The following is a 24,024-nucleotide window of genomic DNA, read 5'->3' as shown; positions in this document are numbered from 1 at the left end:
AGTTACTCCACACTTTCTCTTGCCCAGCCCAAAACTACTTCCTCATTCTCCCAGCTTGGTATCTGTAAAGACAATCATCCTTTTTGGGTAAAGGTAAAAGAAAAACCCTAGAGGAGGTACTTGCTGAGAAGACAAGGTTATCCCATTTTACAGGGAAAAGTGTTAAAATCTGTATTGTTAACAGTAGTAATGATAGCAATAACAATAAAGGTATTGCCACACAATTCAATCATTTCCAAGTTATTGGCAGGTCCACATCCCCCTCCTCTAGGGCATAGTTCAGTCGAATAATGAACAGGACTGATTTTTTCCTTGATAAAAGTGAGTCACAAGTCCCTTGTTATTCTCATCAGAGTTCAGCATAGTGGTTCAGTCAGGACTGGGAATCAAGCTCTTTGCAGGTGGGATTATCCTATAAACAGTTGTGTCTTCCTTGGCTCCCCACTGTCTGCTGGAGAAAGCCAGGATCCTACACAGAATGGCCTTACTTCCAGAGGCTAACCCAAGTCTAGGCAAATTTAACAAGTTGATTTGTTTCTTTAACTCTGTAAATTTAAAGTAATTCAGATCAGATACGATGACTGTAACAGATCTGAAGATTTCTGAGAAATCTTAGTTGGCCCATTTCATTCCGTGCTAGTACTTTTAGGAAAGCTAAGGGTAATAGGGTGGTGTTTAATATATGATACTTGAATGTGTTCAACAAGTGTAGAAAAGTCTTATAACGATACATGCTTCTTAAATATAGTCAGTGAGTATTCTAACATTCATGAAAAATTAATTCTAGAATACCTCTTTCTTGTGAATGGACATATATTAGTGGAGCATAAATATTTCTTTGTTATGACCCTCAATCCCTCTCTCATCTCCCAGTCTTCCCCTCTGAGCCATCTTTTCCCTACATTCTGCCCCCTCTTCTGCCTCCTCTTCCTTCCCCTGTTCCCAGTCCCCTCAATGCTCCCCATTTCTGCTCTCTGCCTTACAACTCTCCCTTCTCTTCTGCTCTGAATTTTCCTCTACACTGTCTTCCAGCCACCTCTTGGAGGCCCCTTCTCTGCTCCCTCAATCTCCGGCTCTCTGTCCCACATTTTCCCCTTCTCTGCCCCTTGGTCTCCCTATCCACTGTCCCCATCCCTCTCTCCATCCCTTGCTCTCCTCAGCTCTTCCCCATAACCTCCTCCTCTCTCATCCCGAGTCTCTGTTTTATCTGACCCCCAGTCTTCCTCTCTGTTCTACAGCCTCCTCCTCCCACAAGCCCCTCATTAGTCCCCCTCCAATATGGGTAGCCTGGAGGTGGGGCACACATCCTTGCTTCCGCAGAGAGATCCATTTCCCTGTCCCAGCAGCAGCAGAAATCTGATGAAAGGCAGATGAAAACTTTCCTAAAATGCTGATAGAAAGCTCACATGAAAACTGACCAACTCACACTTTGCTGAAATATTCAAAAGCTTTAAAACTACATACCCAATAAAAAGTTAAAAGCAATAAGCAAAATCAGCAAAGTGGCCCCTTGTGAAAGGAGGCCGGTGAGTTGCAGGTGTTCCCTTGTCTCTCTCCAGCATCTGCACCACCACGCCACCCACTTCTGTCCCCAGAAACTGTGCCCAGCCTTCCTCCTCCCACGTGTGAATTCCCCTGGGGACCCTGCCCTCCCAGTTCCCCACATCTGAAATGTCCTACCCATGCCCGTCCTCCTGCTAACCTCCCCTCTGAAATCTGATCAGCCCCCAAAAGCTGCCTCAAATACCCTCTCTTATGAAGTTTTACACTGTCCTTCCACGCCACTCCGCATTGCCCCTTTATACTCCATCCAGTGTACGAACCAGGGCTCAAAGCTAGGCCTTCTAGCTTCTGGTTCAGGGCTTTTCTCAAGATGTGGCCTTGGGGAACTGTGGGAGGAACCTGGGCTTGGCCATCACACAGGTGTAGGTTCTGATCTTGAGGCCACCTTTGGTCTCTGAGCCTCAGTTTCTATCTATAAAGCAGGACAGTCACCTGCTCGGCCATTCCCAGGTCCAGTGCTTCCTGAGGGCCTGTTGGGAGGTGTCCACTGTTGATAGCACCCACCATAATTCAATGTGTCACCTGAGAATTTAATGTGTCACATCTAATAGACAAATACAGCATCAGCCCAGTGTACTTGGCCCACAGAGGAGGGAGGAAGATGGGCACTGTAGTTCCACACACCTTCCAAAGACCTTACTTAGCAGTTTGACACATGTGACCCTGGTATTTTCCTGGAGGGAGGCCTTTCTCTATCTGTCATTCTTCCAGTAGTACCCCCTGGGATGTTGGAACCACAGCCACCAAGCTTTGTATTTTACTTCCTGAGCTGGGTGGAGGCTGGAGCCCTCCGCCCCTTGTTCACCTCTTATCACATTCAGGCCTGAAGCCAGCACCAGGAAAGTGGCTGGGCTGGCCATAGACCAGCCCGACTGCAGGCCTGGCCCCCTCCTGATGTGGAAGGCCCCGTCAGATGGCAGATGGAGTCATCGTAAATCTGCCTAGTGATTTTACTCCAAGTGAAACTCGGGGCTGTCCACCAGGTGCCTGCAGGTGTGGATAGAGCAGGGGGCCAGGAGTGTCCCAGTCCCCTGTGATGCACCACAGATGTGCTGGAGGGTCACCCCACTGTCCGCTTCTTCAGAGAAGCTGCTCAGTCTCTTCATGTGGGTCATCACCCCCAGGCAGACAACAGGCTCTCCCTGTGGGACCTGTGCAGTCCTGGAATGCCTCCTCGGCCCATCTGCCTCTCCTCTTAGTCCAAGGTACTGGGCGCCTCCCTCCTATGAGAGTGTCCCCTTCAGCTTCTCCTGCCCCTCCTCCAGCTTTCCTGGCATCTATCCCCCAGGGACACCTTCCTCCCTCTCCAGCTCCTCAGAGCCACAGGAAAGCCACTTCCCCTGCAGCAGCTACACTCTGGCCCAGGCCCAGGCCTCTGGTGGCCGCCCCTCAGTCCTCACTGCACATGAACTTGCTCTGCCTGCCCCACCAGCACTCAGAATGCCTCCCACTCTCCCTCTGTCCTCACAGCCCTGTCTCCACCCTTTCAGGAGTTCCTTCTGGGCTTTGAGCAAAGGGGTTTGAGGTCACAGGTTCGGTTTCCTCCTCCCATGTGTGCTCTGGTTACTTGGATTGGCACATGTAGTCACGAAGGGGCTGCAACGCAGGGGCCCGTGCTAGCTCACAGGCAGTGCAGGACCTGGTGTCCTGCAACCTGCTGGATTCGGGAAGGGGCACCGGTGGTTCTGACACACACAACCAGTGGCCTGTGCCTCTGGAAAAAGGAGGCCACCCAGGACGGTGTCACTTCGTTTTCTCAATGGTCCTGTAAGTGAGGGGTTATCATCCTTGGGTAGATGAAGAAACAGCTTCAGAGAATGAAGCAATGTGCCATCCAGCTAGTTGCCTGAAGCTGGGATGTGAATTCAGAGCTCCAGACCCCAGGGCCCACCCAGCTTTCTGCCCCTCACTGCCCTCTTCCCACTCGTTAGTGGGATCAGGAATCTCTGTCTTGGCTCACAACCTGCAGCTGAGGTCTCCGTAAATCCCTGTGGCGTGCAGGGCCTGGCGTGGGGCAGGCCCAATGCGTATCCAGTCCTGGGCCACTCAGCCCCCACTCTACTCTTCCAGATGGGCCTGAGCCCCTGAGATGCTGAGACTCCTGTCCCATCAGAATCTGCCCGCCCTGCCCATGATGGGCGAGGCCCTGTCTGTGGCCCTGCTCTCCTGAGGATGAGCTGTGGCAGGAAGGCTCTTTCTCAGAGGTGACAGGTGAGGCTGGTACTCTGCCTGCAGGAGGGGCATTCTTGTGGGGCCGAGGCTGGTCCACATGTGGCTGGATCCAAGACATGTCATCCCAGCACATGGGCCTGGTTCCTCTGCCATCAGAAACTGTTCCTAGGACCTCTGGCCTAAACCACAGAGCACAGGGAGGAAGCTTCCGCTTTCTGACCACAAGCGTCTGGCCTCAGTGTCAGCCACCCCAAACTGCTCACAGCGTTCAGAGCCAAGAGGTTTGCGGAAAACACTTGACTTCCCATTCCTCTTAGGAAGCCCTCCAGGGGTCCTCCTGGCAGCTTGGAGGCAGGGCATCGAATGGGGATGCCTGGGCTCAGACAAAGGATGATACCCCTTGCCCCTTCCACTTTGCCATCGTGCTGAGAAGTCTAGGTTCTGCTGCCTTGGATAAAGCTCAAGGGTTGATGAATCTGACTTAGAAAGTGCCTTGGAGGGGCCAGGCACAGTGGCTCATGGCTGTAATCCCAGCACTTTGGGAGGCCGAGGCAGGTGGATCACTTGAGGTCAGGAGTTCAAGACCAGCCTGGCCAACATGGTGAAACCCTGTCTCTACTAAAAATGCAAAACTTAGCCAGATGTGGTAGCAGATGCCTGTAGTCCCAGCTACTTGGGAGTCTGAGGCAGAAGAATCACTTGAACCTTGGAAGTGGAGGTTGCAATGAGCCGCGATCGAGACACTGTACTCCAGCCTGAGCAACACAGTGAGACTCCACCTCAAAATAAAAAAGAAAATACCTTGGAGGGCATCAAGTCCAGGGCTTTCCAAACCTGCTGGTCATCAGAACATGTAATGCAATGCCTGAGCCTCTCATCCCACCTTCCTGTTTGCCATCCATTGCTGCAGAGACACAAGCCCTCTAGAAGCTATGGCTGCTGCCTCAGAGCCACCCATGTCCTGGAAGCAGGAGCCTGGCAGGGAGGAGGCCAAGCAGCCTTGTCCCGGAGGCCTGGGCAGCAGTGCTGTACACAGCCTGGGGTGGTGCCTTCTAGTTGCAAGGCCAGTCTCACCCTGCCACCAGTAATACCACAGGTGCAGCCGGAGCCGCTTGATCTCTCTGTTCTCTAGGCATCACCATGCGGCTGTGAACTGCAGCTGTCCCAGGAAGACTCAAATCCATGCAAGTTCCCTGTATCTAAACCTCACCATTTTCACTCACTTATTAGCCACACTGATAACTGGAAAGAGAGGAAGTGGCTGTGATGGAAAGGCCTGGGGCGGGGCTCCAGCTCTGCTCTAAGTGGCAGAGGTGGGAGTCACTGAGCCTCGCTGTCTTCATCTGTGGAAGGGGTCATAACTCCCCTGCACTCCCAGCGTCGTTGTGGAGATCCACTTTCAGCAAGCCCATCACCAGTTGTAAAGGCCCCCCACAAGGCTGTCCATGTGGGGGCAACTGCGGACCCTCACTGGGCACAGCCTCACAGGTGCAGGCATGAGCCTGGGCGTCTCCCTATCCTCCAGCCTGAGCTAAGTGCAGACAGCAGACGTTGCCCTCTGAGCAGCACGGCACTGTCCTGGCTCACTGGATTCTCTCTCCTCAAGAGTAGGGCCCAGGACTTGTCCACTTCTGCCACCTGCCTGGGTCTTAGCACTGAGCCTTGTCAGGGGCAGGCCTTCAGTGAATGCCTTGACTAAATGAATTCAGGAGTTCATTTAAGGTGTTCATGAAGCATCTTGGCTCCATGAACTTTAGTGGAGGCAGAACTCTACCTCTTCCCATTTTGGCTAGGCCTGAGAATCGGCATAAGACAGATTCATGGGCAAAAGTATACAGATTTCTTTAATACAAGTTGTACGTGGCATGGGAGCCCTCTTAAAAAGATGAAGACCCCAAGAAGCAGTTAGAGTCAATCCCCCTTAGATACTGCATTGGATGATTAGTTGTGAAAGGTGATAAGGCCAAGGGGCTTGGGCTAGGGCAGGTAATTGGGCAGAGAAGTGACTCGGGAGGTCAGGGTGCATTGTACAAGATCTGTTTGTTTGGATTTCTTTTGGCTTCAGTTTCCCAAACTTGATGAAAAGAGTGTTACTTTCCTTTTGGTGTAGGGAGGACATCTTTCACAGGGGACTTTCATCTCCTGCTTCTAAGAAACAGTACGAATGTCAGAGTGATCTTGCACCTGCTGTTTTTTTAAGTGCTTTTCATTCAACATAGTCCCTATGCCAGAGCAGCATACTTTGGGGTGACAAATTCTTAACACCTTCAGAACAAAGGCTCAGGAGACCACACATGGCCTGATTGCCTGTTCTCCTTCCCAGGTGGATTCGTACGACGTGACTGTGGATGAGGAACTGGGCGAGATCCAGCTGGTCAAAATCGAGAAGCGCAAGTACTGGCTGCATGACGACTGGTACCTGAAGTACATCACACTGAAGACGCCCCACGGGGACTACATCGAGTTCCCCTGCTACCGCTGGATCACCGGTGATGGCGAGGTAGTCCTGAGGGATGGACGCGGTGAGCAGCTCAGGCCCCTTCTGCCCCGGGCTTCCCGAGAACCGAAAGTCCTTCCTGTCCTCAAAGCACTGTAGTCATAGGAGGAATGACACTGCTGTGCAGGGGCGAGAAGTGGGAGGGCTCTGCCCTGTGTCTCGACACACCTGCAGGAGGCGTGACTTTCTTTGGGATTCATCCAAGCCCCTGAGGGTGGAGCAGGTGGCCCTAGGCCTCACTGCCATCATGTCCTCACTCTGTGCTACAGTTCTACAGGGGAGGGTTGTGCCTCCCTTTTTGTCAGTGGGTAACTAAGGTCCACTGAGGCAGATAGCTATGGGACGTGCCCCTGGATGGGCACTTCTCCAGTTGCCAGGGTGTGACATCACTTTCTAGGTTCATAGCCTGCCCTCTCACAGTAGGGCTCAGGCAAGCTTGAGGTGCCCTTGTGGGCCTGGGGAGTGAAGGGGTGGACAAGGAGCACCCCAAGTGCCAGCTCCAAGGGGTGATGGACAGGCCTGCAAATCACAGTTACCAGTTCTTCAACCCCAAGTCTCACTTTTTGCTGAAAGAGAGAAGAACCTCAAATCTGCTCCCCTTAGTCAGATTCCAGTCAGGAGGCCATTCTTTGTAAGAAACACACAGCTGACCTGGTACAGAGCATCAGAGAGAGAAGCAGGCATCAAGGTCAGCCAAGGCCACTCTCCCTGAATGAACTGCCTTGCACACCCAGCCTCCTAGTGTACCTGGCAAAATCCTACCTCACTTCAAGTCATAACCCTTCTGCTTGCTCTCAGTTTAAACCTGGAAAGATAAGTCTTCAAAGGCCAGGCAGCCACTGTAATAATAAGAGGAAGCCACTGCTTCTGCCATGACAGCTTCAAACTCTTCCTCTTTGACAAGTTTCCTGTAGCTAGTGTGTTTTTCACAGAAGTCTGGTGGGGTAGGTAGGAAGAAATGACTATTATCCCCATTATATAGCTAAGAAAACTGAGACAAAGGATAAAAATGTTATTATGTACCTGCTGTTCTTAAGCTACCAGGCCACATCCCATCGTTTCTGATGTGGAGTTTGACTTAAGAAACCAAATTTCCAGAATATTTCTGAACACGGAGATAAGAGGATTTTTGTCCCCCTACCTAATGACAGGAAAAAAATCACAAAGTTCATTTATTCTTGTGGTCGTCAGAATGTGGAAAGTTGTGGAGAGGGCACTTCTCTTTTTCTGGTAGTTAGAAAATGCTGGCTCTGAAACTCCCTCCTGCCCATCTACCCAAGGTCTCAGTTATGAAGCCCTTCCTCCTGCAGACGCTTCAGCTCATCTCGGCAAAAAACAGATGGTACACTAGGATGAGGGTTTAAGAAAGGGGCATCACAAAGGTGTGGGCCCATGCGCAGAGGGACCATGCAGAGTGCAGGGCCATCAGCACCACTAGTCCTGATGCAGGGGGAGGGAGAAGGTTGTGGGAGTAATCCAGAAGTATCCTGGAGACAGCACCCTTGGAGGAGCTGCGGCCCTCAGTAGAAAGGTGCTGGGGAGTAATTGGCCTCTCCTTGCTCTACATATTCCCTCCTTTCTGGTCAGAGTTCCCAGTGGGAAGCCCATTGAGGCATCTCATTCCAATCACTTTCAGGGATAGCACCGGTTGGAGGGTGAGTATAGAGAAACTGTCCAGCAATTTTCACTCTCTCTACTGCTGTAAAACCAACCTCCTTGGTAGCTTTAAATAGCCATTTAATTTTGTTCATGCTCTTGCAGGTCAGGAATTTGGGAAAGGCTTCACTGGGCGGTACATCTGCGGCCATGTAGCATCAGCTTAGGGGACTGGGGCTTCTTCTCTCTAGGCTCCTTGGCCTCTCTGTCCATATGGAGTCTCATTCTTTAAGGCTTCTCACAGAATAGTATCCTCTGGGTGCTTGCATTTCTTACATGATGGCTGGCTTCCAAGAGCAAGTTTTCTAAGAGACAGAAAGTTGAAGCTGCCAGTCTGTTCAGGCTTGGGCCTAGAAACTGGCACACTGTAACTTCCACCATATTCTACTGGTCCAAGCAGTCACAGAGCCCACCCAGACTCCAGAGGAGGGGATGCAGACCCCCCATCTCTCAATGGAAGGAATGTCAAAGAATTTGTGGCCTATTATTATTGTTATTATTATTATTATTTTGAGACAAAGTCTCACTCTGTTGCCCAAGCTGGAAGGCAGTGGCATGATCTCAGCTCACTGCAACCTCTGCCTCCCAGGTTCAAGCGATACTCCTGCCTCAGCCTCCCAGGTAGCTGGGATTACAGGCTCCAGCCACCATGCCTGGCTAATCTTTGTATTTTTACTAGAGATAGGGTTTTGCCATGTTGGCCAGGGTGGTCTGGAACTCCTGACCTCAGGTGATCCACTTGCCTCGGCCTCGCAAATTGCTAAGATTACAGTCATGAGCCACCAAGCCCAGCTGTGGCCGATTATTAATCCACCACATGGCACAACAACCAATTCCTTGAACAACCTGGAAATGAGGGGGGGCCAACCTACAAGTGATTCAATTACTCACCATATGATCACCCCTTAACCCTAATATTTCACCACTACACCTTGGGTGAACATGAATGTCAGAGGGCCATTACTGTGGCCCCATGGATCCAGAGCATCTGTGTAAAGGGACAGTTTCATTAAGGCACTGTGTCAGTCCTTGGAACCTGCCCTGCTGAGCTCTTCTGCCATCAGTCCAGGCTTTCTCATCCTGTCGTACTCCCAGAACTTCATCAGCCATTGGGTAGATTCTTCAAACACCTTTGGGGCCAGGGGAGAAGGACCATTCTCTTTTTTAAACTTGGCATGTTGCAATTGTGCATGTACTGACTTATTCATACCAGTGAAACTGAAGAGATCCAGCACCTCAGAGTCGAGGTGCCCAAGAGATTAGCTGGTTCTTTAAGGTATATAAGAGATGATGAATGTTGAGTGCCTCCAAAATTACCCCCATAGCCAATGATAACAGTTATTGTCACCATTAATACTCACCTTGCCTTCCGTGGCCTCAAGCCTCCCCTCTTGGCTGGCCTTACATCCCCAGGGGAGAATGCAGAGGTATCCCGCTAATATTCCTTTTTGGGCCCCAGTTCCAAGCTCAAGGATGAAGCTGCCTCAGCCTGGAAGTGCTGTGGGGTGGACAGCTCAGAGTGTGGCCTGGGTGTCATCTGAGAACTGGGTCCAGGTCTGCAGTTAGATCAGTACAGAGGTTGAAGCCTATAGTTCCAGCACTTTGGGTGGCCAAGGCGAGAGGATTATTTGAGTCTAGGATTTTGACACAAGCCTGGGCAATGTAGAGAGACCCCATCTCTTAAAAAAAAAAAAAAATTGAAAATTAGCCAGGGGCCAAGGTGGGTGGATCATGAGGTCAGGAGATTTAGACCATCCTGGCTAACACAGTGAAACCCCGTCTCTACTAAAAATACAAAAAATTAGCTGGGCGTGGTGGGGCACCTGTAGTTCCAGCTACTCGGGAGGCTGAAGAAGGAGAATGGCGTGAACTCGGGAGGCGGAGCTTGCAGTGAACTGAGATCGGGCCACTGCACTCCAGCCTGGGTGATAGAGCAAGATCCCATCTCAAAAAAAAAAAAAAAAAAAATTAACCAGGTGTGGTGGTGTGTGCCTATAGTCCCAACTACTTAGAAGGCTGAGGTTGGGGAACCACTTGAGTCCTGAAGTTCAAGGCTCCAGGGAGCTATGATCATGCCACTGCACTCTAGCCTGGGAGACAGAGAGAGACCCTGTCTCTAAAAAAAAAATAAAATAAATACAAAATAAAATACAAAGACTCAGAGTAGGGGTTTTGGAAACTTTTATAGCAACTTAACAGAACAATTTTATGACTTTTGTACTTAATAAGAAAAAAAATGACTTGCATTTTGAATATCTTTGGGTTTTGTAAATTTCATTTTCATTTTTTCTAGTAATTAATTGTTATTATATTTTACAAAAATATCAATCTGTGTTGAAAAGAAAGTTTTAAAACGTAATGCTTCACCATGAGAGCTACAGAAACTATTCCAGGATCTGTTTTCAGGAGATCTGGGTTCCCCCTACTCACAGCTCTATGGGCTGCATTCACAGGCTTGGCCTTAAGCAATAGTTTAAAGAGTGGTCGTGATATGACCGGTCTGCTGTAAAGGCTCTGAGAAGCAGCCCTGCCCTTAGCTACCTGCTCCAACTCCTGCAGTGAGAGACACACTGAGAGATAAGATGCTCTCAGAGCCAGGCTTAGAGGGAGGAGCAGAACCCTCAGGCCAATGATGACTATGGGCATGATAATGGTCATTGTTTCCGTCCATTGGCATTTGCTGCATGCCAGGTGCTGTGTGGAGGGCTTTCCTGCATTCTCTCCCCAAATGCACACCATGACCCAGAGAAGTAGGCATTATCATCTCCATTTTACATGTGAAGGGGTCAGGGCAACTCTTGGTCACACAGCTTCAGTGATGGAGCCCAAGTCCAAGCACATGTGCATTGGGCATTGTTATTGTTCTTCCTAAGGCTCCTCTCATGTTGTTCTTTCTTTACAGCAAAGTTGGCTCGAGATGACCAAATACACATTCTCAAGCAACACCGACGTAAAGAACTGGAAACACGGCAAAAACAGTATCGGTGAGTTATGACATCAGATCAGGTGGTCACGGGGGCCGTGATTTCTTCTAGCTCAAGTGCATGGTATGAAGTAAACCCTTTTCATGGCATATGGCCCGTCACTGCTGGAAAGTCACCAAGGCACCAACTCCCAGTGTGGCTGCACAATCCCCAAACTTCACCTTACCTACAACTCCAGACGAGAGATGGAGAGGAGAGTAATGAAACTTTGAATCAACCATATTGGCATGTAGGAAGAGTGGGCAGAAAAGCTTGAGTGTACCTGAATGTTCTCCATTGTGGGAGTTGCCTCTTACTTCTTATGTCTTCTTATAACAATTCAATTATAAAAGTGATATGTGATCAGCAACAAAATTGACAACTCTTCAGCCAACTGACCAGAGGATTCAAACTATTAAAAGCCCAGACCCAGATAATTTCACTGGCTAATTCCATCAAACATTTAAATAATTAATACCAATCTTGCATAAACTCTTTTACGAAATAGCAGGAACACTTCCCAACTCATTGTCTCATACCCGTATTATACCAAAACTAAAGGCATCACAAGAAAACTATAAACCAATATCCCTTAGCAATATAGATATAAACATTTTCAACGAAATACTAGCAAACCTAACTCAGCAATATATAAAAGGCATTAAACAATATGAACATGTGGGATTTAGCCCAGGAATGCAAAGTTGGTTTAACATCCAAAAATCTATTAATCTATTAATTGAATACACCATATCAATAGAGTAAAGAACAAAACAAAGTATATAATCATTTCAATAGACATACAAAAAAAGGCATTTGACAAAATCCAACACCCATTCATGATAAAACACTCAAAAAATAGGAATTGAAGAGAATGTCCTCAACCTGATAAAGGTTTGAAAATTCACAATTAGGCTGGGCGCAGTGACTCACGCCTGTAATCCCAGCACTTTGGGAGGCCGAGGTGGGCAGATCACGAGGTCAAGAGATTGAGACCATCCTGGCCAACATGGTGAAACCCCATCTATACTAAAAATACAAAAAGTGGCTGGGTGTGGTGGCATACGCTTGTAGTCCCAGCTACTCAGGAGGCTGAGGCAGGAGAATCACTTGAATGCAGGAGGCAGAGGTTGCAGTGAGCTGAGATCATGCTACTGCACTCCAGCATGGTGACAGAGCAAAGAAAAAAAAAGAAAATTCATTAACATTATACTTCATGATGAAAGATTGAATCCAGAAACAGGATAAGGATGTTCACTTTTGCTACTTCTATTCAACATTGTACTGGAGGGTCTAGCCAGGTCAGTTAGGGAAGTAAAAGATAAGTAAAGGCACCCACACTGGAGTACAGTAAGTAAAACTATCACAATTTACAAATGACATGATCTTATATATAGAAAATCTGAAGGCATTCACCAAAAAAAACTATTAGAACTAATAAACAAGCAAGGTTGCAAGATACAAGATGATCAATTGTTTTTCTGTATATTAACAACCAACAATGTGAAAATAAAAGTAAAAAAAAAGTTCAATTTACAATAGCATCAAAACAATAAACATTTATGAATAAATTTAACAAAGTAGTCTGAGAATTGTACAATGAAACTACAAAACATTGTTTAACATAGTTAAAAATGATCTAAATAGATTGAAAGACATTTCATGCTCATGAATCAGAGGACTTAATTTTGTTAAAATAGCAATTTTAAAAAAGTAATAACCTGTACGTACATAACAAAGTAATGTGCAAGTTCAACGCAACCCTTATCAAAATTCTAGCTGATTTCTTTGCAGAAATTGACAAAGTGTTCCTAAAATTCATATGGAAATGGAAGAGATCCAGAATAGCCAAAACAATCTTGATAAAAAGAAAACAAAAATGGAGGACTTGCACTTCTCAATATCAAAATTACTACACAGCTATGGTATTCAAGACAATGTGATATTGGCATAAGGATAGATATATGGATCAATGAAATAGACTTGAGAGTCCAGAAATAAGCCCTTACACTTACGGCCAATTAATTTTTGACAGAAGTAGCAAGACAATTTAACAGAGAAACAATAGTCTTTTCAAAAAATGTCCCTAGCAAAACTGTATAGCCACATACAAAAGAATGAAGTTGGATCCTTAGCTCACACCATATACATAAATTAACACAAAATCGATTAAATACCTACCTAAATGTAACAGCTAAAACTATAAAACTCTTTTAAGAAAACACAGGAGTAAACCTTCATAATTTTGGATTTGACAAAGGACTCTTTATATGACACCAAAAGCATCAGCAACAAAAGACAAATAGATAAAATGATGTCATCAAATTTGCAAACCTTTATGTTTCAAAGGACACCATCAAGAAAGTGAAAAGACAAACCACAGAATGGAAGAAAGATTTACAAATTGTATATCTGATAAGGGCCTTCCATCCAGAATTTATAAAGAACTCTTAAACTCAATAAAGACAAATAGCCCAATTATAAAATGAAAAAAAATGAGTGAGGATCTGAATAGATATTTCTCCAAGGACCCATTAGTCATCTAGGAAATGCAAATCAACACCACAATGAGATACCACTTGATACTCACTAGGATGGCTAGAATCAAAAAGTCAGACAAGAACAAGTGTTGACAAGGATATGGAGAAATCAGAACCCTCATACACTGCTGGTAGGAATGTAAAATGGCACAGCTGCATGGAAAAGAGTCTGCTAGCTCCTAACTGTTCAACAGAGAGTTACAATATGACAGCATTTCCACTCTTAAGCATATTCCCAACAGAAATGGAAACATATGCTCACACAAAAACTTGTACATTGATGATTATAGCAGCATTGCTTGTAACTATCAAAAGGTGTACACAACCCAAATGTCCGTTAATGGATGAATGGATAAAATATAATATATCTATATAATTTGACCATGAAAAAAGAATGAAATACTGACACTTGCTACAACATGGATGAATCTCGAAAACATTATGCTAAGTGAAAGAAACCAGTCACAAAAGATCATATATTGTATGATTCCTTTTATATGAAATTTCTGGAAGAGAAAAATCTGTACAGACAGAAAGTAGATTACTGGTTGTCTAGGGGCAGGGAGTGAGGAAGTGGTCATGGGAGTGACAGCTAATGGATACAGTGTTCCTTTTGTGGGGGATGAAAATGTTCTACAACTGATGGTTGTGCACTGTGTAAAAATTAATACTAAACATCCTTGAATTGAACACTTTAAATGGATAAATTTTATAGTATGTGACATATTTCAATAACGCTGCTAGAGAAATTTAAAAATTCAAAATGGATTATAGATCTAAAAGTAAGGGCTAGCAACATAACACTCTTGGAAGAAAACATACGAGTAAGTCTTCATAATCTTGGGTTCGGCAAAGCCTCTTAGATATGGCACCAAGAACGCAGGCAGCAAAAGAAAGTAACCAAGTTAGACGTCATTAAAATGTAAAAGATCTATACTTCAAAAGACATCATCAATAAAGTGAAAAGGCAACCCACAGAATGGAGAAAATATCTAAATCATATGTCTGATAAGGGACTTGTGTCCAGAATATATAAAGAATTCTGACAACTCAATTTAAAAATATTCTGTATGAATAACCCAGTTTAAAAATTAGCAAAGCATTTAATTAAATAATTCTCCAGAGAAAATTTGTGAATCTCCAATAAGCATGTGAAAATATGCTCAACATTATTAATCATCAGGAAATTTCAAATCAAAACCACAAGATACAATTTCACACCCACTAAAATGGTTAGAATAAAAAAGACAGATAGTAATAAGTGCTGCCAAGGATGTGGAGAAACTGGAACCCTGATGCTGCTACTGGAATGTAAGATGATGCAGCCACTTCAGATAACAGTTTAGTGGTTCCGCAAAATCTTAAACCCAGCTACAATATGACCCAGCAATTCTACTCCTAGTCCTCTACCCAAGAATAATGAAACCATACATCTATACAAAAACTTGTACACACGTATTTATAGCACCATTGTTCACAATAGCCAAAAAGTAGAAACAAGCTAAATTCCATTAGCTGAGGAATGAATAAACAAAATATAGTTTATCCATACAATGGGATATTTTTTGGCATTAAAAAGGAATGAATGCTGGGCGCGGAGGCTCACACCTGTAATCCTAGCACTTTGGGAGGCTGAGACGGGCAGATCTCTTGAGGTCAGGAGTTTGAGACCAGCCTGGCCAACATGGTGAAACCCTGTGTCTACAAAAATACAAAAATTAGCCGGGTGTGGTGGTGCGCACCTGTAATCCCAGCTGCTCGGGAGGCTAAGGCAGGAGAATCACTTGAACCCGGGAGGCGGAGGTTGCAGTGAGCCTAGATTCCCGCACTGCACTCCAGCCTAGGTGACAGAGCAAGACTCCATTTCAAATAGAAAAAAAAAGAAATGAAATGAACTACAGATACATGCCAAACACTGAATGAACTTCAAAAATATGCTAAATGGAAAACTCACTTACGGAAGACCCCATATTGTATGATTCTATCTGTATGAAATGTCCAGAATAGGCAAACCCACAGGGTCAGATTAGTAGGTGAGTAGTTACCTAGGACTAGGAGTTGGGGAGGGGGAACAAGGAGTGAGTGTTAATGGGTTCGAGGTGTCCTTTGGGGATGAGATTATTTCAAAATTAGGTTATAATGATGGTTACACAGAGAACTCTGCAAATACATTAAAATCTTTCAATAGCATACTTTTAAGGGGTGAATTTAATGGTATGTAAATGTATCTCAATAAAGTTTTTGGAAGATAATAATAATAACACATTACAGAGTGCTCCTCTGGAAATGGGTGGCTGATGGGCTGTATCCAGCCTCTACAAGTGTTTGATGGATCATTGTTGACTTTTGAGTAAACAGAGATATTCTTCAGGCTTCCCCAGTCCACACCTGTCTGTTGTCTCTATCAAGGTTTTCTCTCATTTCATTTCCTGCTTTGGCCCCTGGAAACATTTGAGTCTGTCTCCTTCCAAGGGAAGGAAGTGGAAGGAATCATTCTGTATGAACAGTGAAGTTACCTGGGCTGCAGAGGGACCTTTGGGAGCCAATATTGTGATACTTTTCTACATATTCCTCAATAGTTGAACTTCTTACAAGGAATATGTAGTATATCTGGGTTGTTTTCTTTAACTCAAAAAAGTAAAAGAAGGAAAATAATATAGAAGCAGAAAAATACCTATAATTCATGTTTAGTTGTTTTCACTTTGTCTTATTCACTTTTTAAATGTGAGATTGTGCTATATATACCACTTTGCATCCTCCTTGCTGCACTTTAGCAGTATAGCAAAATCATTTTCCCATATTTTCAAAATCTCCTCATAAACATTATTCTAGTTTCTATGTAATATTCCATTGAATGAATACCTCATCATTCACTTAAACACCCGGCCTCCCTGGACATTTAGGAGGTTTCTAATTTTTATATTCTTATAAGCAATGTGAAAACCCTTGTATGTGAAATTTGTATGCATTATTAAGTATTTTCCTAGGATAGATGCCCAGATGTGACATTACCAAATAGTAAAAGTTATTAGTACACATTAACAAATTTCTCCTCAAAAATCTTAAACCAGTTTTCATGAGCCATGTAAGGGTCCCTGTTTCACCAAACACTTGCCCTAGCTGAGCAGTATCTTCATTTTTCTTAATTTTTCTAAGTTGCAACAGCATCTCTGAGCCCTGTAGCTCCTTCTTCCCCTATGCCCAGCCACCCTGTCAAGGGGTGAGAAATCCCACACCAAGAACACAATTGCCCCATCCTCAAAACTATCTTTAGCTCCATCCCCCTTTTCATCAAAAACATTCCATGAAACAGAATAAAGAAACAAGAAACAGCCTCACGTATGTGGTTACTGAGTCTGTTATGGAGGGCTCGGCTGATGGGTGGCACTGGGCCACTAGACGTGCATCGTGAGGACAGGGGCCTGCCAGCATGGAGGGCTGAAGGAGAAGGAGAAGAAATCGGACTCCACCTCTTGCCATTCAGGAGACTCAGCTTGGGGTTGATTAGACTGAAAAGTTAAAGACAAAACTGTAAGACATTTAGACTACAGATGATTATTCTTCCAGGTCTCAGGCTAAAAGGATTTTTCAAACAAGGCTCAGAACGTGTTAAACACAAAGGAAAAGATTGGTACGTTAAGGACACTCTGTTCATTGAAAGACACCAGGAGAGAGAGAAGGCAAGTCATAGAGTGACTGACGAGAGTTATTCCTAGCATGTGAAGGACCTGCAAATCTTTAAGAAGGGGAGTGTCATTCGCTAGAAAATGGGCAAGAGGTTTGAGTACTCACTGTACAAAATATAAGCAGCAAGTATACAAAAGCTGTTCAGCTTCATTAGGAATCAGAAGATCACAGTGAACTGCTGCTACTACCACACACATGCCCCCCAGATGGGCAACACTTCAACAACTGACAACACCTGAGTATTAAAGAAGATCCAGAGGGCTGGGAACACTCATGTACTGCCCAGCAGGAGGACAAATTGATATGACCTCCGTGGAAAACAATTTAGCAATATCTAGTAAAACTGAAGCTACACTATAATCTATGACCCAGAAATCCTATAGTGGGATCCAAATTTGTGTGCATGTGCGCCTGGATACTCACAACAGCATTACTCATGATGGCCAAAAAATGGCAACAGCTCAATGTCCAACAGCAGTAGAATAGGTAAATAAATTGTCAAGGAAAATTCTACACAACAAGGAAAATCAACAAACTGCTGCTAACATGGACAAACCTCACCGACGCGGTGTTGAAGGAAAGAAGCCAGGAGCATGTCTGGCCAATTCATAACTTTGGAATTAAATTGTTTAGGGAGGTGTGTCGAAGCGGAACCTTAAACAATAACAAGAAAATGATTATCATAAAGCTGACGATGGTGATTACCGGGGGTGGAAGGAGGGCTGATTGGGAAAGGTAGGGGGTGTGGGTACGGACAACGTTCTGATTTTTGACCTGGATGGTGGTCGTACAGGTGTTTTGTACATTTTTCTGCATGTGTGAGTGTGTGTGTGCATATATACATATCCATACATATTTTATATATTCTATTTCCCCATTGAAAAATCAAAAATAAAACTTATATGCCATTAGTGTCAAGTGTGGGAGAGTAACCTGCTGTGCTGTGGGTCATGTTAAGGGTATATAAATGTGTGATTTGTTTTAGAGTATTTGTGCACAAGCCTCTCAGCTTAGGCACCATATGATGTCTTTCCAGACTTTCGTACCTGGTGCAGTGCGCACATTGTACTTGAGCTCTGCCTCCCATCCCAAAGGGCTGTTGTTTTGATGCTTCTTCCTCAACTTCCCTCGCTGTTTCAGCCACCTCTGGCAAAGCCCCTGGAGCCAGTTCTCGGAGTACTTCTGGCCTGTGAATCTGGGTTAAGATAAAATGCCTGTAAAATTCGTTTAATTTGTTATAAGCCATTGACACTTTAGTATGAATTAGTGGGGAAATCTAATTAAACTTTGCTATCTACTCATCTAAGATAACACAAACTAGCCCAATTCTCTGGGAGCTGCTTAACATTATCACAATGTTGCAGCAGGGGGCTTCTGGTGAGATAGTTTCCCCCTTTCTTAGATTTAATCATTTTTTTCTTCCTCCTTCCACTCATCTGTCCTTTTCAGAAACCCTCCTTTGCTTCCGTTCAGGAAACACTGAACTTTGCACTGTCTGCACAATCCTGGAGTTCCTCTTTCTCACAAGATTTCTCAGGCTTCTAGATCAGAATTTGGAAGTAAAGCAATGACTAAGAATAGTCCCCACTATGTCAGAAAGCTGGTGCTTCTCGCCGGCCCTCCTTACTCACTCAGCCACACAGGGAGAAGGAGAAGCAGACCCAGGTCATAGCCCACAGCCTGTGCTCTCCCACTGTGACCGCATCTGTCTGTGTTACATGCACACTCACACACGGCAGTAAATGGCAAAGTGTGGGTGTTTGTTAATCGATGTAATTTAATCTAATCATTCTGTGACCTGCACTTTTCACTCATCATTACGTATTGAAGAGGATCTGGTTGACACGGACAGATGTGGTTCATGCAGTTAACTTCTTCATGGAACATCAGTATCTGAATAACCCACGTGCTCATCCGCTCTCCTGCTGATTTCTAGCTGTTACAAACCAAGCTACAATGAACTTTCTCACACATCTCTCTGTGCTCTCATGGAAGAGTTACTGTAGGGAATATTCCAAGAAGTAGAGTTGCAGGGTTGCAGACCACATGTGTTTTTAAGCTTTCTAGATATTGCTGATTGTTTTCCAAAGGCATTCTGCCAGTGGACACCCCAGCAACTGTTTCTGAGATTCACTATTTCCCTGCATCATCAACACTTCGCATCTTCAGATGTTTTCATTCTTGTGTGTGAAATAGTATCTCATTTATTTTCCTCTTCTTAAATTGCTACTTATTTCTTGCCTTCTGGGAATGCACCATAATTTACTCAGCCATTCCCCTATTCACTGACATTCAGTTCATTTCCCATTTGTAAGTGTGTCTGTTTGTTTTGGGTACTTGCAGTACAAACAATGCTGTCAGAACCAATCTTGTACAAACATCTTGATGTACTGGTGCTTTAGTTACTGGCAGATCCATTTCCAGAACGCAGATTGCTGGAACAAATCAGCATTTTTTTCATTTTAAGAAATACCAACAAAAATCGTTTCACAAAATTGTATAGTAATTTGCAGTCCTACCAACTGTGTATGAAAAGATACTTTTACCCACCCATACATTTATCAGTACCCGATGACCTTGCTTGACAGTCTACAAACCCCTAAGACCTTGTGGTTGTTTTAATCTGCACTCCCCTGACCACTAATAAGTTAAGCATCACTGCATTGCCTATTTATAAGCTTTTTTTTTTTCCCTATTGTTCTTTCAATTATTAATCTAAAGGAGCTCTTTCTATATCAGGATAGTAACCGTTTGTTACATATGTATAGCATTTATTATTTGTCTTCTGTTGCTTTTGCCACAGGAGATTTTGGTTCTTTATTTTATTAACTATGTATTGTTTACATCTATAACTTTTGGGTTTCCTACTTTGCTTAAGAAAGCCCTCTCCACCCCAGTGTTACACAAATACTTCCCCTGTAATTTTGTCTAATACTTTTATAATTTCCTCTTTGAGTTTGCACCTTTCATTCATCTACCTTTTTTTATTTTCTGGGTTGTTTTTTTTTTTGAGACAGAGTCTTGCTCTGTTTCCTAGGCTGGAGTGCAGTGGCATGATCAGGGTTCACTGCAGCCTCAAACTCCCAGGCTCAATCCATCCTCCCACCCCAGCCTCCCAAGTAGCTGGGGAGTGTAAGTAGCATGGTGGGGAGCACCAAGTAGCATGGTGCACCACCATGCCCCGCTCCTGCCACATGTTTTCATACATGCTGCAAAGTAGGGGTGGAACTCTCCCGGTAGCATTCCTTCCTGACTTGGATGACAGGGATGATGTCCTTCCTTCTGACTTGGATGACAGGGATGATGACACCCACAGTACAAGCTGGCATAGGATGGTAGTCATGAGCTCTGGAGTTGAGTGTCTGGGCTCAACTCACACTTACCGGCACTTTCTCCAGTCCTGTGAAAGTTGTTTAATCTGTCTGTGCCTCAGTTCCCTCGGCTATAAAATGGGGGAAATAACAGTGCCTTCCTTTTAGGGATTTTGAGATAATAAGTTAAACCATGAAAACACAGAGAATAGTATTTGGCACATAGAAAGCACTGGATAAGTGTTGGCGAGTTTTGTATTATGTACACATAGTTCCTGGCTCTGTTTCTGCACTTCATGTGTTAGCCTATTTTTCTACTTCAGACCCCAGCACCATTTTTTGGTTATCATAACTTTCTAATAAATGTTAATGTCTGTTTCATATCTCACTGTTCTTTCTTAATATTTTCATAATGAGAATTACTTTGAATTTCACATAACTGTGTTATGTGTCGGCATTTTAGTGAGATTCAATCTTTCTATCTGAGAACACAGCATGTCTTTCCTCCTCTTTAGATCCTGTGTCATGTCCTTCCATAGAATTTCTAGTTTTCTTCATGCAGGTCCTTCACCTTTCTAGCTACTCTACATGTAGCATTTGCTGTTCTGAGCAGGGTATTTTTCTGTTTGCAAAAATGTTGCTGGGATAACTGTAAATTACTCGTTTCTTACATTTACTGTACATTGGTCTCTTACTGAATTCTTACATTGGTTCTAATCACTTGATCTTGTATGTTTATTGTTAGTGAGCCTGGTTAGTTAATGTGCTCGTATGATCTAAATGATAATAATTTTGTCTCTTACTTTCCATTATCTACACCATTGATATTCTTTTCTTATTGCATGGCTGGAATTCTCAAAACAAGTAGTGGTGGTAGTGATGAACATCGCTCTCATATTTTTGTTTCTTTGTTTACTATTATATTTGCTGTAGTTTTATAATGAATATCCTTTGCTGTATTTAGGAGTTTATTGATTCATTCTGATTTAATTTTTGTTCAGCTGAACGCGTTCAATTAATTTCCTCAGAAGGTCCATGTGTAGTGTAAGATCTGAGTCTGTGCTTGTCCTCTTGTCCCCCCACCCATCCCCTCAAAACAAATCCCCCTGCCCTCATTGATGACAATATGAGAGGCTTAGATGAAGATCTAAAAAAAGTCTGTATACACTTCAGTCTTCCCGTTTTCAGAATGACAAAGGAGAAATCTAATGATAGTTTGATTGTTTCTTTTCCTAGAGTTTCTATCTCCCTCCCTCCCCTACTTTCTTCCTCTCTTGTTCACTCTCTGCATCTCTTTCCTTCTCTCTCTCTTTCGCTCATGTTCTCCTGTCTCTTGGACATTTTAAATTTTAATCAGTATATACCTAGGTGTATCTTTTTCCTTTTTTTTTTTTTCCACCTAGGACTTGTCATTGAGAAAAATGATGAGATGTGTCTCAATCATTTTAGGAGACTTACTTGCGAAAGTTAAGGATGCACACCTGGGAGACAGCTCTATGTCTTTCTCTGAAGATGATTTTGAGGGCTCCAAATTTAAAGGGGAAAGGGCGGGATATTGAGAAGTACACAATTTTCATGTAAGAGCAGGGCAGGGAAAAATAGTCATTCATGCCTTTGTCTGGCTCAGTGAATCTGCATTTTTTAACATAAGATGATATAAACAAATGGGGCAGAGGAACAATGCAGGGAATCTGCATTTTACATAAGAGAAAATAGACAAAATAGGGCAGGGGAACAATCAGATATGCATTTGTATCTGGTGGGTGACTGCGCTTGTAAAGATAAGCGATCAATTTGCATTGCCATGGTGAAATTTTAACAGTTCACTAGGAATTTCCTTGTGAGCAAAATATGGTGGAGACGTGTAGCTTTTCATCATAGCCATCTTATTTAGGAACCAAAAGCGGGAGGCAGGTTTGCATGACACAGTTCCCAGCTTGACATTTCCCTTTGGCTAAATGAGTCTGGGGTTCTAAAATTTAATTTCCTTTCACAGACTTAAGATATTGAAGTATTTTTCAACTTAAGGAAGTTATTTTATTTCTTTGATTTTTTTCACTTCTCCATATATTACTCTCTCTCCTTTTGGAGCTCTTCCTCCTTGCTTATTACATCTGTATCTGGCTTTCATGTCTGTTAATGAAAAGAGTCACACTCTGTGAAGTATTTGAAAAGATTTATTCTGAGCCAAATATGACTGACCAATGGCCCATGATGCAGCCCCAGCAGATCCTGAGAACATGCACCCAAGGTGGTTGGGGTACAGCTTGGTTTTATACATTTTAGACAGACATAAGACATCAGTCTCATGTAAGATGGACAGTGGTTCAATTTGGAAAGGTGAGACAACTTGGGGGAGGGGAGCTTCCAGGTCAGAGGCAGATTCAAAGATTTTCAGATTGGCAACTGTTTAAAAGAATTATTATCTAAAAACTTGTAATGTCTAGGTTAAGATAAGGGGTTGTGGAAACAAAGTTTTTATCATGCAGATGAAGCCTCCAGATAGCAGGCTTCAGGTAGAATCAATTGTAAATGTTTCTGATCAATCTTAAAGAGTCTGTTCTATCAGACTTAACATCTCTGTGTTGATGTGAATGCTGATCAGCTGTGCCTGAATTCCAGGAAGGAAGAGAGTACAATGAGGCATGTTTAGCCACCCATCCCTATTATGGCCTGAACTAATTTTTCAGGTTAACTTTGAAAGGCCCTTGGCCAAGGGAAGGGTCCATCAGTCAGTTGCAGGGCTTAGAATTTTATTTTTGGTTTATGTGTTTCTCATAGTTTCATTTATGGCTTCCATTGCTTTGTAGTTTTGCCCTGTATTGGGGTTACATGTTCTTCTATTTTGCACAAAGCACTTCCTGGCACGTAGTAGGTGCTCCATAATTAGTTATTGAATGAACACCTTCTCTCTTCTAGGTGTTAATGAGTTTAGCTTAAACCTTTCTCCTTACATATTTTAAATTCAGCCTAAAAGTTTCTCTGTACATAGTGAACTGTAACCTAACTGGACATGTAAACAGACTGTCACCTACTCTCATAGCAAGTAACCAAGTCTCAGCCAATCACAGCAGCCAGACTTCAGCCACTCACAGTGGCCAGCTGTTCAAACTGGGCTCAAGTAAGGCAAATGCTGAGCCATCACCAATCTGGCTCTTTCTGTACCTCATTTCCATTTTCTGTACATCACGTTCCTTTTTCTGCCCATAAATCCTGTCCAACTACAAGGCAGCATCAAAGTCACTCTGAGCTGAATAAAATACCTAGGAATCCAACTTACAAGGTATGTGAAGGACCTCTTCAAGGAAAACTACCAACCACTGCTCAGTGAAATAAAAGAGGACAAAAACAAATGGAAGAACATTCAATGCTCATGGATAGGAAGAATCAATATCATGAAAATGGCCATACTGCTCAAGGTAATTTATAGATTCAATGCCTTCCCCAAGGTAATTTATAGATTCAATGACTTTCTTCACAGAACTGGAAAAAACTACTTTAAAGTTCATATGGAACCAAAAAAGAGCCTGCATTGCCAAGTCAATCCTAAGCCAAAAGAACAAAGCTGGAGGCATCACGCTACCTGACTTCAAACTATACTACAAGGCTACAGTAACCAAAACAGCATGGTACTG

The 24,024-nt window shown here is 43.8% G+C and overlaps 1 protein-coding gene across 4 annotated transcripts in view; it reads left to right on the top strand.

Annotated features, from left to right (window-relative positions):
- ALOX5 (arachidonate 5-lipoxygenase) overlaps positions 1 to 24,024 on the top strand; it is a 59,798-nt gene that overhangs the window by 2,218 nt on the left and 33,556 nt on the right. For all 4 annotated transcript variants that reach the window (XM_011970518.1, XM_011970524.1, XM_011970509.1 and 1 more), the window contains exons 2-3: positions 6,059 to 6,257; positions 10,791 to 10,872. In XM_011970518.1, coding sequence (XP_011825908.1) covers positions 6,059 to 6,257; positions 10,791 to 10,872 — 281 coding nt within the window. The remainder of the gene's footprint in view (positions 1 to 6,058; positions 6,258 to 10,790; positions 10,873 to 24,024) is intronic.

This window comes from Mandrillus leucophaeus, unplaced genomic scaffold (assembly GCF_000951045.1).
Source record: "Mandrillus leucophaeus isolate KB7577 unplaced genomic scaffold, Mleu.le_1.0 Scaffold1206, whole genome shotgun sequence".
Classification (NCBI taxonomy): domain Eukaryota; kingdom Metazoa; phylum Chordata; class Mammalia; order Primates; family Cercopithecidae; genus Mandrillus; species Mandrillus leucophaeus.
The sequence above is the reverse complement of the archived record's forward strand: the minus strand, read 5'-3'. Positions and strand labels throughout refer to the sequence as shown.